The 16,719-nt window shown below is 32.3% G+C and overlaps 1 protein-coding gene across 1 annotated transcript in view; it reads right to left on the bottom strand.

Annotated features, from left to right (window-relative positions):
• The window catches only part of LOC111085618 (papilin-like), a gene marked incomplete at its 3' end in the record, with an annotated part of 53,224 nt that overhangs the window by 16,136 nt on the left and 20,369 nt on the right, over nucleotides 1-16,719 (bottom strand). The window contains exons 8-12 of the mRNA XM_022385068.1: nucleotides 15,971-16,078; nucleotides 14,158-14,361; nucleotides 11,660-11,902; nucleotides 7,282-7,389; nucleotides 5,746-5,949 (exon numbers count right to left, since the gene is read on the bottom strand). Of these exons, the coding sequence (XP_022240776.1) occupies nucleotides 5,746-5,949; nucleotides 7,282-7,389; nucleotides 11,660-11,902; nucleotides 14,158-14,361; nucleotides 15,971-16,078 (867 nt within the window). The remainder of the gene's footprint in view (nucleotides 1-5,745; nucleotides 5,950-7,281; nucleotides 7,390-11,659; nucleotides 11,903-14,157; nucleotides 14,362-15,970; nucleotides 16,079-16,719) is intronic.

Genomic DNA, 16,719 nt, shown 5'->3' with positions numbered 1-16,719 from the left:
AGTAGATTAATATTATGATCTTGACATCCTATATTTATGTGTGACTGCTAGTTTAATGTATTTTTACACCGTTGTCAAAAATATGGTATGAAAAAAGCAACAACAAAAATGGTATTTTCACTGCATTAATTAAGAAATTATATACGAATTCAGCATAAAATTCTGAATTTGAAAACACCTTAAACATTTTGGCCTCACACGTGTTATCAATAAGTGTCCTAGCTCCTCGGAATACTGAATTACAAGTTAAATTATGGTTTGCTGCTGATTGATCTAGATCAGTGATAGAACACTGGTCTTGTTAACCAGGGACATGGTATCGCTTAACTTTTTTTTACGTAAAATATTTAGATTTGTGTTTAAATTTCACACATTACATATCATTTATATATATAATGAAAAGCACAGAATACTTTATTTAGATTTCACGGAAAGTGAGAGAGAAATTTTGTAGCTATATATTTTATTTAGAAAATAGTTAGTTGCAGACAAATTTTAAATGCCATGAGAAACAGCGCGTTAGTCATATTCTCTGTTCACTTGTTGTTTTATGCATTTTGAAGATATTATAATCGGTCTAAATATAATTTATCATGATCCATCATCAAGAATGAATGTATAAGAAAAAAATGCTTTAAAAGGTAAGCTCATACAATATACAATTTCTGACAAACATACTTTGTCTCTAGTATTCCTTGAGCAAAACGAATGTCTAACAACTATTCATTTTTATTCGTTTACTGTTTTAAGGATACACGATCTACTACTTAATCGACACTCCAGGGTCTCGTGGCGAGTGGAAGGTGGAGAAAACTGAGGGAAGTGGAACTTTTACGACGGTCCCTCAACCTCATGTGGTGACTCCAGACAGTAGATATGTGTTTCGTTTACAGGCTCAGGATAAAAACGGCATCGGACCCATTTCCGAGGACTTTATTTTTGACCATAAAGAAGGTATATATATATAATCCTGCTTGAACGATTCTTGCCACTCAGCACGCAGCTATATACTTACGCATGTGTTAGATTATGAGGCTCCACATAAACCACAAACTACATTAAAGCGATTGGGCGCGAACGGTTTTACGGCCGCTGTTATTTACAATGCATAATGATGCGTTTAGTAATATTGCCCAGGTTTTATTACAATACTCACGGCTATTTATGCTGTAGGCTGGCGGAACAACATTAAATAATTATAAATAACAACAAAGAGCGATCCGTGATTCATGATAAAACAACGAATACGACATAAGAATTAATGAAACTCAAACCAAAGTGGCATTTTAATTCATCACCAGTTGAAGTCCTTCTAAAAATGTAAGGAGAATCAGTCACTTGCAAGTAAAAACTGAAATTTCTTTTTCAATATTTCTCTAGCAGTAGTTCATCTTAGGTGCATAAAATAGTTTAGCGATTTAAATTAAACTCAAAACAAGAAGGGTAAGGAACACTTGATTTCCAGTTGATATTTTTTCCTATCTGCTTTATCTCTTAAGGCAAGTAACACATTCTCCGTCACCAGTCACATAAAGACTCGGGCAACAATTCAAGGATCGTTTTTTTTTTTATTGCAATTTATATGATGATAAAAAAGAACATTGAACTAGTCTGCGATATATTCCAAAGAAGAAGCATATTAATCACAGTAATGTTGAGAGGTGAACGATGTTTTGCAGAATTGTTTTACATACTACTGTATCTTAACGAACGGTGTTAAACAAGAATTTACTTTTTCGTTCAGTTCATTTACATTCTTAGCTTAAATGAACTAAATACATACCGATTATACCCTCGCCATGATTATGGGGAGGATCCCAGTGGAGATCAAGAACGTGCGACAACGTACTGGACTCTTTAACAACCAAATTTCTTGGAGCCGATAATGGAACTGAAAGAAACAAACAATTAAAAGCATTGACAACAAGTCGAGGTTTTTGTTTTATAAGGCAATAAAAAATGAGATTATTTCCACATAAATACAAAAGAATAAACATGTGTGGGATCTCTTGTTGCTGTTTGTTATTAAGCACAAAACTACACAAAGGGCTCTCTGTGCTCTGCCCACCACGGGTATCGAAAACTAGTATAAGTCCGCAGACATACCACTGTGCCACTGGGGGGGCGTGTAGGATCTATAGAAACCATTTCTGAAATAGTTGTTTGTATACTTACTAACCTTCGGAACATTTAAATACCTCCCAATATTCACAAGTATTGTTTAAACTGTTTTTTGCCAATTTCACATGAAGTTCGTTTATTTTTTATGAAACCAAGATCCTGAAGAAAATGACGTATCTTTCGTACAATAAAAATACTTATATTAATTTTAAAATATGCTATATATTTTTCGCAAAATTTTCTTCGCATATCTTTAATAGTCTTACGTGATAATTGAAAGACCTCTTTTTTCTGTGTACTTGTTGTAGTTTTATATCTATTTTATGGCTCTCTTGCTGTTGACAGAGAGGAGAAAGTTGCAGATTTAGAATATTGGACGACTTCGAAGTTCCAATTCATTATTTAAGTGCCATTAGTTTCATCATTCCAGCATCTGGACTATTAGTTAATTGTACCCACCATATGGACGGTTATATTACTCGCTTCCCTGGACTATTATCTTTTTCCCGTTCTTTTTTTATTATATATACGTAGTTAACTTCTGTTAATAAGAAGGAAAAATCATGGTTAAGATAAAATTCAGTGGATGAACTTACAATACATCTCTTCTGCATAACACTTAAAAATATAATATGCATTTCAGGCAGCATAATCTTGGAAATGAAAATACCACTCTAGTACTCCTTTTTTGTCCGTAAGTTATTGTGGTTACAGATCAAGCTGTGGGGAATATTTATTGAAAGCGCATCGAAGAACTTGAATAAAAGAGAGTTTTCTTTATTACGTTATAACCTTCCTATGTTTTCCAAGGCACTCTTTTAATCGATGAATATCGTGAATCCTCTTTAGGAATTCGTTATGGTTTCGTGATAGGTAGTGTATTAATGTTCTTGTCACTTTGTCTTTGAGGTAAATATACTTTCTGGTTGTTTTTTTTACTTCATGGTCAGTGTATTATTGTATAACCATGATGCCGATATAGAATAAATATGCAAAATCGAAATTAACATATATTACTCTCAGTAAAGTTTAAGAAGTAACGCTAAGCACTATAGATAATAAACACTAGAGAGGAATGTCACTTTTTCATGTCTTCTGCAAATTCATTACTGACATGGCTTACACATTATTGTTAAACTACTTACAAAATAATTAATGGTATCTTGATAAGATCAATTTAAGCAGCTTAAGAGCATTAACTTAAGTCTTTATCGAGGAGAGAAAATAATACCATTAGTTGCTGGTGTCGAGACATCTTCGGTTGTTTTTTTTCCACATGACTCCTCACATTCTTCTTTGGTTCGAAAGTTATTTTCATTGCCTTGACAGCCACCGTAAATAAATTCCTCGCATTGGTTTTTGTCTGAGTTGTAATAGTAGTGCCTCAATAAAGCATGACACGGACCAGAGTCACTCGGAAGGTTGCACAAATTAGTTGGAGTTGATGGACTACTGCTCGTTAAATCTGCCACAACTTAAGAATAATTACATTAGATAGTATATTGTAAAGCCCAATCCTACTCCATTTGAACAGTATCATACTTTAATCTTCCACAATAAACTACGATTAAGAAGCATGAAAATATTTGTCATTTGTTAGCCGCCAAATGACAAAATTATGAAATTATTGTACACTTGCAATATTGGCTTTTACAACTGAATTTTTAATAAATTATGTGAATCCAAAAAGTCAGATGTGTTGTTTAAATTAGTATATAACTAACACTAAATGGAAAACAACAATAATACTTATCATCAGTCTTAACATCACACTTATATATCTTTGAGATATCTTGAAAATTCTCTGAAACATTGGCATTACGTGTTCAAGAATTGTCACTGAAAGAGAATATTTGGACGACTTTTTCTTGATAAAATCCATCTTGGGAACAAGTGATAGTAATACTAAAATTGCAATATATATATAGCAACCTGTCATCCTAGAAACTTAAATATTCATCCATTTAACCAAAGTTATGGATTTTCCCTTTGGAACGATAATAGATTTTCTCCAAGAGTTTACTTAATTAGATATTACGTATCTAGGCATGCACCCAACTTTTACGATATTGATTCTTTGTGGTGTGCAGATGTACACCTAGTATTTCTTACCATCTTTTGTTAGTAAGAAGAACATTTCAAGCTCGTCAAACATTTTCAAAGTTATTTACACATACACGTTTGTAGCCGTATAATGTTAAAAATAGAACGTTGATCAGTGAATGTAACTAAATTCTCTTCGCCATAGTTACCTATTGTTCTGGGTCATTCCCCTTTGGAAACTGCGCTTTCTCATTGGAAAGATTGATGTAAGATAGAATACACTAAATAAAGATGAATGAACAGTGATATTTTCTACTCGCGGGGATAGATGATAACTAAATAATATCTCCCTTATTTTACTATTAGAATAACGTGGATGTAGTGGGTAACATATGCGCATTGAAATGTATAAAGTTATAGTTGTTTATTTAATGTTCTCTTTGTTTACAGTGCAGTCTTTGATACACAATAAACAGGTATACAGCCAGATATCTCTAATAAAGACGTTATCTTTCATCTTATATACTCGTCTCTTTCATTGCTGTGAATAAATATAGATTACTCTTTTCACTTTTTTTTTACATGTTGGTCTTTTTCTTTAAAGAAGCATCAAAGTTAAAGAACTCATATGTACTCAGTACTATATTTTCAGTTTGAACATTCTATTATCTGAGGAATACGACATGAATGGTAAACCAGTGTGTATAAAAAAAATCGTGCATTTATATCCTTTAACGTGTGGTACCAAATCCTAGTTGTATTTCTACCACCTTTCTTGGCACTAATTACTCGGTTATCAATTGCTTTATATTTATAAAATTAGTTAATAAAAAGTACAACAGTTCAGTTTTTGTCGGCACCCGATTTATAAAGTTCTGTAATTATTTTCAGTCCGAAATATTTGCTTTTATTGCAAAATATCTATGTAAGTCGTATGGTTTCAAGAATAAGCCAAAAGCTTCGAAACAAAGCATCTGGTTACTGAATTAAACAAGCAGACAGTTTACATTTGGGTACATGTATTTAAACCTCCAATGTCAAAACATGGGATTGAAGTTAACATTCCAGGCTTCAAGCCATTGACGCAAGCCTGCTGAAAGAATTAGACATTCAATAACTTATTAAAGATCCTCATTCTCCAATACTTGACGTTATCTATATAACCTCTCAAAACGCTTTAAATTGCAAGGGATAACTTCAAATCATATCATATAATGTCTGAAATGAACAATATCTTTCTTAGCCTTGCGTCCGTGGCTTTAATAGTCTTTCAAACACAGATAATTAATAGTAAGATATATCAAGACGTAAACTGTCACTGCCATTGGTTCCACCTTGAATAAATAAAATCCTCATGAGGAGTAAGCAGCTGTGAGAAACTTCAACAATTTTGATAGTATCATTTGGTCAGTTGTTGAAATGAAACATTGCATCTGTATATTTCACCATCAGTAGTTGGTCTTTCAACGAGAAACACGCTATTTAGCCATTTGCATACAAATGAATATTTATAAAACCCTCATTTTAAATAGTGACGTCTAAAGACTCCAAACATTCTTAATTTTATAATATTCTACATACTTTCGTTATGCTCAAAAATGAAGTCCTCAGAAATGGGTCCGATGCCGTTTTTATCCTGAGCCTGTAAACGAAACACATATCTACTCTCTGGAGTAACCTCATGAGGTTGAGGGACCGTCGTAAAAGTTCCACTTCCCTCAGTTTTCTCCACATTCCACTCGCCACGAGACCCTGGAGTGTCGATTAAGTAGTAGATTGTGTATCCTTAGACAAACAAATAAAAACGAACAATTATTATACAACTGTTTTGTTCAGGATAAACCAAACACAAGTTATGTTTGTCAGGATTTAAAACATTGAAGTTGCTTTTTTTGTTATTGTTTCTTTCTTATCTTTTTCTTATACATTCACTCTTGATGATGAATCATGGCAAATCTTGTGTAGAACAATTAGGACATCGTCGAAAATGTTAAAGATTATTGAGCATGAAATATGACTACTGCTTTGTTTTACATTAAATGAAAATATAATATACAAAAGATAAGAAAAGCATGTTTCTAGTATACCATTTTTATTTTAGTTACTTCCTTCCTTTCAAATTAAGGAACTATTTTTGTATTCTTTATAAAGAACTACGTACAGATTAAAAATGATATCCATTATGGCCTAAAACCATTTTGTACTAAGTAGGTATGTTGGACGCTTTTAGTTTATTCTAACTACAATGTATATTAATTGAATATTTACGGACTTGGGTAAGTAGGATTTTCCAGACAAATTCTAATATTATTTTTTTAGCAATTTAGATCAATAACATAGGCAACGATATTTAAGTACTTTATTTGCAAAGGTGTTTTTGCTAAAGCCAATATGATTTAATATTACAACAAGAATATTTTCAAATTGATTCTCGTCCGTTAAATATTAAATCAAGGAATGGAATCCATCCTAATGATTGATAGAGTTAAATCGTGACCCAAAATGTTTCTTAATGTATGGAAGCTTAGTCTCGAACTTTGAGATGACTTTCTTTAGAATGTAGAGGAACTGAACGAAAAAATAAATTCTTGTTAAGATCCACTAGTATACAATTATACATATCGCTCATCTCCCAACATTAATATGCTTCTTCTTTGGAATATATCGCAGACTAGTTCAACGTATAAATTATTGCTATTGAAAAAACGATCCTTGAATTGTTGTCCGAATCTTCATGTGACTGGTTCTGACACTTGACAGAGAATGTGTTCTTTATCTTAAGAGATAAAACAGGAAAAAAATATCAACTGGAAATCAAGTGTTCCTTACCCTTCTTGTTTTGAGTTAAATTTAAATCGCTAAACTATTTTATGCACCTAAGATGAACTACTGCTAGAGAAATATTGAAAAAGAAATTTCGGTTTTCATTTGCAAGTGGCTGATTCTCCTTTTTTTGGTAGAAAGATTTCAACTGCTGATGAATTAGAATGCGACTTTGGTTTGAGTTTCTTTAATTCTTGTATCGCGTTTGTTGTTTTATAATATGTAGTTCCAACAACCAACAAGATGTAAAAATAAAAATAAATTAGCCATCGCTTAGATTAACTAAATACATACCGATTATGCCCTCGCCATGGTTAAGAGGAGGATCCCAGTGGAGATCAAGAACGTGCGACAACGTGTGGGATTCTTTAACAACTAAATTTCTCGGAGCCGATAATGGAACTGAAAGAAACGAAAATAAAAAGCATTGACGAAAACTTTTTTTTTGTTGTTCTCGCCTAATTTATTTTATAAGGCGAGAAAATATATGATGATTTCAAATAAACGTAGAAAAAGTAAAATGTGTAGGATCTGTAAAAATAATTTCTGAGATAGTTGTTTCTATAACTACTAACCTTCGAAACATTTAATTACCTCCAAGTATTCCCAAGTATTAGTTAAAGTATGTTTGCCAATTTCACATAAAAATTGTTTACTTCTACTAAAAGCCTGAGAAAGATGACGTATTATACAAGGTTTATTTTTATTTTGCAGGATTCATCATATATTTACCGTAACATTTTCTTCCCATATCTGTAATAGTCTTAAGTGACAATTCAGTTAGATTTGATCGAAACTTCTTTTGTGTTTCCAATATTTCGAATGAAATAACTTCAATAAGAAAAAACATTTAACTTATATAAAAGTTTTGTCATTTCCTAGCCTTAGTTGATAATTTGTGTCACCAGACAAGTGCATGTGTGTTTGTGTAATTATTGTTTTTGCAATATGAATTTTGCGTAGTTAACTTTTCGGTTACTTTGTTTTATTGTGTGTTGAACTACGTTACGTACAATAGATCATGACCAAGGTTCAAAGTGAAGAGATCTACAAATATCATCAAATCTTGATCCAACTGGGATTAGATACGAGTTTTGCAATCCATGCTAAACATTGGATTTCGGATCTTGTGCTTTATTGTCTGAGCATTGCAATTGTTTCTGAGGGTGGGGGAGCTGAAGATGTCACAACAGCTAATCGTTAATATGGTATTGTAATTATATACTAGTGAAATACAAACTTTTGTGTTCTGAACCAAATTAGGATTATCTTTAAAGTTTGAACATTACATGAGATATACAGTTTTGGTTTAAGTATAGAATGTATCCTAAGATGATAATAAGCATTTTAATTGCGTGTTTTTGTGGTATTACATCACAATACGCTGATAATACTTTTTTTAAAAATCTTTCTTGATTGACCCTATACAGGATTTCAGTAAGAAGAAACATAACGACTGTTCACCCTTTGTGCTACACGCCGCTGCCTCCGGCCTTTCGCTCAATACCAAATATGTGGAAAAGAAAGTGTCACCCACAGTACACTAATTTGTCACCATATTTTTAATACTTTCACTGCCATGTGAACAGGCATGTTCTCCAATACAGTATTGCAATGTCAGCTTGGAATTATGTACTACCAGGACGAAAGGATATTCCCCTATAAACTTCCCTAAGGCCTTCCTGCGACTTTGCGGTTAGTCTGGAGGCTAATAACGCTAAAACTCGGATTTCGATACCAGCTCCTTGCCTAGCTTTATACTTAACAACAAAACAAGTTTTCCAGAATTTACTAGTTCAGGTAAGTAATTAAATATAAAAAATGCGTCTCTTTGTGTATTTTAGTATGTATTTGAAATTAAACCTGGCACTGAAAGAATTATCCATAAACATGCCTGTGAAAGAGTTAAATGAAGCCCAAGAATAAATAGTTTTTTCTAGCTAATGCTAATAAAGAGTAATAGTCTTGTGCGTTTTCGATGTTATTTTTTATGAGATATTAATTTCAAATTTGATTAATTAAAACATGGCATGTGGTACATGTTGAGCAATCATCTATACGAATACAACTGTTTTTGTCAATTTTAATTAGTGATAGCCTTGGAAAATTATATTCTATAACTAACTAATTTTACTTCTAACTGTCCACAAGTGCACTGAACGTTGTTTGTAAGTGAATTTAATAATGTTCACGAACAACGTATTGAGAAACCTCAGTGTTCATAAGTATCCATAATCATGATCAATGAATGATACTTAAACTCACAACGATTTGTGGAACTTCAATGATTCGCATTCAACTAGAGACATTTATGTCATATTAAATAAAAACTACCATCAGTTGATTTACAAAAACATCACGAGATTCAACTAAACATTTATAGTTGAGGATTTACTGTGATAATATGGAAGCTGTTGAAAAGAATTCAAAATATATAATTTTATTGGAATATTGGATTATAGGATTTTCTACACCCAAGTTTAACAAAAAAACTAATCTCGTTTTTTGCTCACATAAATTTAATATCAGATAACGAGAAAATGTTCATCGTGTATCACATCATACAACTTTTCCTTGTTTATCCTGTAATTGTTGTTGTTTTTTTAATCTAAACCGACCTCACAATGTGGGATCCCACTGGGTTGTTGTCTGAGCAGATAATGATCGTTATGGATATTATTTTATTTCAGCAAAATGTGTTTTTGCTATATGTGTTCAGAATTGTTTATCGTGACCAGTGATATGAACAACAATAGTGTGGTGGTCTTTAATATACCTGTGTTTGTCAAGTCGTGCGTTTTACAATGTGTGGTCTTTGAGTTTACAACCTATATCGTCTATCCCCCACCCCCTTTTTTTCTCTTACAAAATGTTTATCACTACCCCGTGTTATAGAGTTGAATGAAGTAATAAAAGGTGGTGACAAGTCCTAATTCCTACCATTAGAGATGGAAGAAATGTGTACTATTGATATCACGACACAATGACACAACAGGATCACTTACACACGTTCTTGCAGTACTAGTGACGTCTCCAACCAATCATTGTAACAGAACAGGGAGATGGAGAATTATGGAAACACAGACATTCCCTTACTGTGATTTTTAACTCGACCTATGCAATGGTATGACTTTTAAAATATATGGTGGTGCGCGTCTTTTGTATCACCTTGTAATTTGTTTACTAGTCTGAAACACAACGCTTTTAATCTGTAAAATGTGTTTTATTAAGTGAATGTGTTTTTTTTTCGAATGGTTTTGTGGCCCTCAGATTTCATGTAAGGAGATGCTCGATATTCAATCTTTTGTTTCCTCCTCACATTCTATGATAACATTTTTGTTTAACCACAAAACCTAAATAATTTTCTTATCAAGTAACTGGAAACATTCTGAAGTTTTCTCATCCGTAAGATATCTTTGAATGTCAGTTATTGTCGTGATACGATCACATAAGACTAATTAGTAATTAGCTATGTCTTATTATAACTAGATAATAATTATAATTAACAACTAGTAATAATAATAAAAGTATCTGATTACTAATTAGACTACTAACTGTGAGAACGATCCATATTCGTTTGCCATAATCCTACAGTGGGTTTTTAATATGTCGAATTAAGTTGTCAGAAAACATTACGAAGTGGATACATGTATTACATGAAAAAGTAGATACTCACTGATTTTATGCCTTGAATAAACAAATATGTCTTTACACTTCACAGATTTATGGTCTGCAATATTACTAGTGTATACCCATTTATATTGTATTTTTATTTAACCGTAATGTATTTTTTAAAAACAAAATTATAGTCATTTTACCATCAAACATTCCAGCATAATGGGCGAAATCATTCTAATGAACTATTATCATGTCTAATTAAGGAACTTTGTTCTTCACTCAAATGAGATTCTTTCGTGGATTAAAGTTTTATTTTTGTTTTGTGGGAAAACCTTTAGATTACAGGACTTCCAAGTTCTACATCATTGAAATGTTACTGATGGACAGTAGTTAATTTTACCAATCATATGGAAGTATATATTACTCGTTTCACTGGAACAGTATCTTTTCCAGGCGGTTTTGTTTACACAAATTTAATTAACTTCTGTTAATAAAAATTTTTCACAACATAGTTAAGTTAAAAATCTAGGGATTAACTTATACTAATTTTTTTCAGCCTGGCATTTAAAATGCATTTAAGACAGTATATCCTTGAAACGGGACTACTACTACTACAATAATAATCTATTTTTTTCTATTTTTTTATGCTTAGATTACCCCTGCAGATAGGAGGGTATTTTTAAAAACCGTAGGAAAAACAGATTAAAAAAGAAACTTCTCTTTAGTAGTCTGGCTTCCGATCTTCTTCGAATAACTTTTCTTAATCGACGAACGTTATGAATATTCTTCAGGAATTTGTTGTAAAAGCTTAAAAGATAGAATTTGTACAAATGTTTCTTTCACATCATGCTTTTCATTTCCTTACTATGAGGAAAAGATGCTAAACATTGTAAATAATAAACACCAGAGTAAAATGTTACTTTTTGTATGCTTTCGGTAAATTATTCACTAACATGGCTTACATACTACAACTACTTACTAAATAATTAATGGTAATTTGGTAAGATTAATTTAAGCACCAATTTCAGTCTTTATCGAGGAGAGAAAATAATACCATTAGTTGCTGGTGTCGAGACATCTTCGGTTGTTTTTTTTCCACATGACTCCTCACATTCTTCTTTAGTTCGGAAGTTATTTTCATTGCCTTGACAGCCTCCGTAAATAAATTCCTCGCATTGGTTTTTGTCTGAGTTGTAATAATAGTGCCTCAATAAAGCATGACACGGACCAGAGTCACTCGGAAGGTTGCACAAATTAGTTGGAGTTGATGGACCACTGTGCGTTAAATCTGCCACAACTTAAGAATAATTACATTAGATAGTATATTGCAAAGCCCAGACCTACTTTGTTTGTATAATATCTTAGTTAGATCTTCCAGAAGAAACTACAATTAAAAAGCATAAACATATTTGTCATTTGTTAGCCACCCCCTTTGGAACAGCGGTAAGCCTACGGACTTAGAACACTAAAATCTATGGTTCGATTCCCCGCGACGGACATAGCAGATAGTCCAATCTGGTTTTACTCTAACACAAACAAACACTTGTTAGTCGCTGCTGTTATTTTTACATATGTGATATTGATTTTTATTACGAAAATTATGTTAAACAAAACGCCCAGTGTTTTGTTTAGATTAGTATATAACAATAAGAAAGAACAAAAATAATAAACTTATGAAAAGGGTAAAATCACGCCGCTTAATTACTTCAAAGGGTGAAATAAAACTTGATTCTCTTTTGTGATACATATATATATATATATACACATACATACAGAGCAATCTGGTTAATTTTTATTAGGGTTTTAAATTTCAGAGAACAGAAACTAAAATATTGTTCCTTTATTTTTACAATTACTGTATCAGATTTATCTTCTGAGAAACGCTGGAATATTCATCCAATTAACCAAAGTTGTGGATTTTCCCTTCGAAAGGATAACAGACTTGTACCCAGCCATTACAGTATTAATCCATCGTAACATAAAGATGCACACCTAGTATTTTTTTACCTTCTTTAGTTATTAAAATGAACATTTCAAGGTCACCAAGAATTTTCTAACATATATGTTTGTGACTGTATATGTAATTTTAAAAGTAGGACGTTGGTCAGTGAATATGGCTAAGTTCCTTTTGCTATAGTTACCTATTGTTGTGGGTCACTCCCTATGTTATCATGTGCGTTTTCGTTTTGGAAAGCTTGCTGTTAACTAGAATACACTAAATAAAGGTTAATGATCAGAGACATTTTCCACACATGTGTTTCGCTAATGTCAATAAATATAAGGATTTTCTTTTAACTTTACGTACATTGTGTTTGGTCTTTTTCACCAAAGTCAGTCAAAAATAGAGAATTTAAGTACAGTAATACATTTTCTAGTTCGAACATTCTGTTATCTGTGGAATACTACACTAAAGGCAAACCAGCGTATCTTAGAATATCATGCTTTTATATCCTTTAACGATGCGATATGTATCGCTAGTGGTATTCTAACGCTTTTCTGGTCACTAATTACTCAGGTATCAATTACTTTTTCTTTATGAATCTCATTAATTAAAAGCATAAAATTATTTGTTACTTCTCAGTACCTGAATTATAAAGTTGGGCAATTATTTTCCTTCCGGAGTATTGGCTTTTATAACAACATTTATATGTAAATCCTATTGTTTCGATAATAAACTAAAAGCTTTGAAACAAAGCATCCAGTTGCTAAACCCAGCAAAACAGACAGTTTACATTAGGATACATGTATTTCAAACCTTCAATGTCAAAACATAAGATTTTAGTTAGATTCCAGTTATCAAGCCGTGGGTGCAAGCTTGCATTTGTGATTAAACATTTAAGAATTAATTCAACGGTCCCCCCACCACCACCAATTCTTCAACAGTTGACGCCTACCGATATTAAGAACACTAACTTCTGAAACGCCTAAAATTGTAAGGAGTAATTTCAAACCACATTATATAACGCCTGAAAGGAACAATACCTTTCTTAGCCTCGATTCAGTGGCTTTAATGATCCTCCTAAGATAGATCATTAATAGTAAGTTATATCACGATATGAACCGTCACTGCCAGTGGTTCCACTTTGGGGAATAAAATTTTCATAAGGAGTTCACAGTCCTATAGAACGCCCACATTTTTATTGGGCTGTTTGTATCATTTCGTCAGTTGATGTAATGGAAAATTCTACCTGTAAATGCGACTTTAACTGACACATGATCCAAACAAAGCCTTCTTTATTGGGGTTTCCAACCTGAAACATGCGTGTAAGCGTGCGAATAAATATTTATTGCCTTTATTTCTCTAAATTTCAGATTTTGATTTTCCCTTAAATTTAGCATTAAACTTTATAAAGTAACTTTTAAGCATTCGCTTCTAATTATATTAAATCTACACTAGGCATAATTAGTACCAAATATTTGAAGCTCGATAAAAATGCATCTTTAGTACGTTGTGTCCCCATATCTTCCATTAAGAGTATTAACTTTATAACCTCTTCATTCTAAACAGTGACCTATAAAGATTAAAAAAATATTTTTAAATAGTGTACATACTTTCTTTATGGTCAAAAATAAAGTCCTCAGAAGCCGGTCCTACGCTGTTTCTTCCTCGAGCTTCTAAACGAAACACATATCTACTCTCTGATGTCACGACATGCGGTTGAGGGATCGTCGCAAAAGTTCCTCTTCCCTCAGTTTTCTCCACTTTCCACTCGCCACGAGACCCTGGGGTGTCAATGAGGTAGTAGATTGTGTATCCTAAACATAACGAAACTGAAACCTTAGTTCTGTACATCTAGTTGAACAGATTACATAACCTCACAAGAGCACAAGGTTGTATAAACATGATCACAAATATGCATTAATAACAAAAGCCGCAATATCTAGTTAAAGGTTGACGAAACTAATATCATTAGCAAATTATAATTATAATCATTATAATCATTAATTATAACTCTAGCACTTGTTACTACCTTTGAAATACAACGACAAAAGGTTTTTACTTCTTATATTCTGTAATTAAGTGGAATTGTGTATTTGTTTTGGATTGTTTACAGAAGATGGACAATAAGTTTAGTCTTCTGTATTCTCCACAAATTACTATAAACTTTTGGACTCATTTATATCATCCAATATTTCCTGTATTCTTAATCATGTTTGTTTGAATTCACTAACTATACACTTTTAAAAATCTTGCATCTTGTCGATTTACAATATTGTAAAGTACTAACATAGAACAACTACTTACGAATCGACAAAAAGAATAGTAGTTTTGTTCAAAATTGGTGCAGTCGTTTATATATTTAAAATGTTGCGTATTGACGTACAAATGTAATTACTACTTTACCATCAACAGGATACCCAGTAATGATACAGGTGTGGGCAAAAGTAACCCCAGAAGAGTAACTTCAGTGAGTATACAGCTGTATGGTAACGTTTGATTGCACCTGTACTTACTACTGTTTCTAACGTCCTTAAAGCTATTCGAAATACTTATGTTATAAAAAAAAACCATTTTCGTGCTAGAATAGTTCAGCCACTTCTCTGCCACGTATTTTGTCACAGATATATGTTTTGGCTGAGGAAAATGTTTAACAAATATATAGTAAAACTAAACAAAATATAGGATTGAGGGGAAAAAAGAACTAACCAGTTTTAATGTCGTCGTTTTTTTTATACTAATTAGATAATCTAACGATTTAAGTATTAATAAAGACTCGTTAAGTGGTAGTTTGAGGGTTAATGCTATGATTGCATGGATGGTACAAGAAATGGACCGCTAAGCCTTGTCTATAGCATTTAGGCTTGTAGCCCTTTTAGTATATAACAAAGTTCTGTGAATTTAACACAGAACTATTTCATTGATCTTGTAAGAAGTTGAAGGTATGATCCCCCTCACTGTATCGACAGTATCTCTCTAGAAATATGTTTTATACACGGGTTGTTACATAAAATTCAGCACTGATTTTCAATTATTTTTTGCTGTGGAGCACTAAATTATACGGACCATAAATCCATGGATAGGGAGGGAAATGAATAAACAGTTGTTTTTGTTGTTGTTTTTTTAATAAACAAGGAAAAGGCATTTAAAGAAATAAATGAAAAGCATTACGTCTTTAATACATAAATAAGCAATATTTCTGGTTTGTCCAGTAGTCAGTTTGACAGGATTTTTCAAATCATAAAAAAGTGGACGTTTAAGAGTTAAAGGTAAGTTGTAATGGTTTAACTGTTAGAATACTGCATTGACTAGTTTACACCAACAAAAAAAAGGATTAAGAAGGAACTGCATCATCAGTAACTGATGTTATTTTATGCTTCCTTTATCCTTATTTTTTTACCTCAAAATTATTGATAAAAAACATACCGATTATATCCTCATCTGGACTAATAGGAGGGTCCCAGTAGAGATCAAGAGTGTGTGACACTGTGTCAGATTCGGTGACCACCAAATTCTTTGGAGCCGATAATGGAACTGGAAAACGAGAGATGTACAAGTCAGTTTTCTGCGTCATTTCTCATGCCTGGTGAGATGAAAGTATAACCATTATATAATATTTTATGATACACATTTCCCATTTAAGTTAACATCAAATTTTCTATATTTTTATCAACTGAAGAAAAAATACTTGGATGTTGATCTTCAAGAACCGTTGCCATTGCCTAAAATATCTCGAATATTTGTTTTTACACACCAATGAAGTGAAGAGTAAGGCTTATGAGATTCAACCTCCTACAGATTAATTGTCTGTGAGTTTAAAACACGTGTTCTAAACTCGTCCAATATCAATTTTAATTTCTCTGTGAAATATATGAATCCCTATTTACTTGCATTAAATTTTCTTTCTTTCGATGGCTGTGGATTTGTCTGTCTATACATTTAATCATTGTATCCAGTCGTCATCTTCAAGATGTCTGTAGTGTTTTTTTTATCCGTTATTAGATGACTCAAAACGTACTTAGGGTAAAGATTAAATAACCGCTTCATTTCTCACTACTGTTTCTTACAAAGGCACATTCCTTTCTCTCTCCCCATTTCTCGTTCCCGTGTCCATTGTGGTAATTTTACCACATTATGTTTGTTTGTTTATAATTAAGCACAAAGCTACACAATGG

The sequence above is a fragment of the Limulus polyphemus genome, unplaced genomic scaffold (genome assembly GCF_000517525.1).
Source record: "Limulus polyphemus unplaced genomic scaffold, Limulus_polyphemus-2.1.2 Scaffold510, whole genome shotgun sequence".
NCBI lineage: Eukaryota > Metazoa > Arthropoda > Merostomata > Xiphosura > Limulidae > Limulus > Limulus polyphemus.
This window is presented reverse-complemented; position numbering and strand designations above follow the sequence as displayed.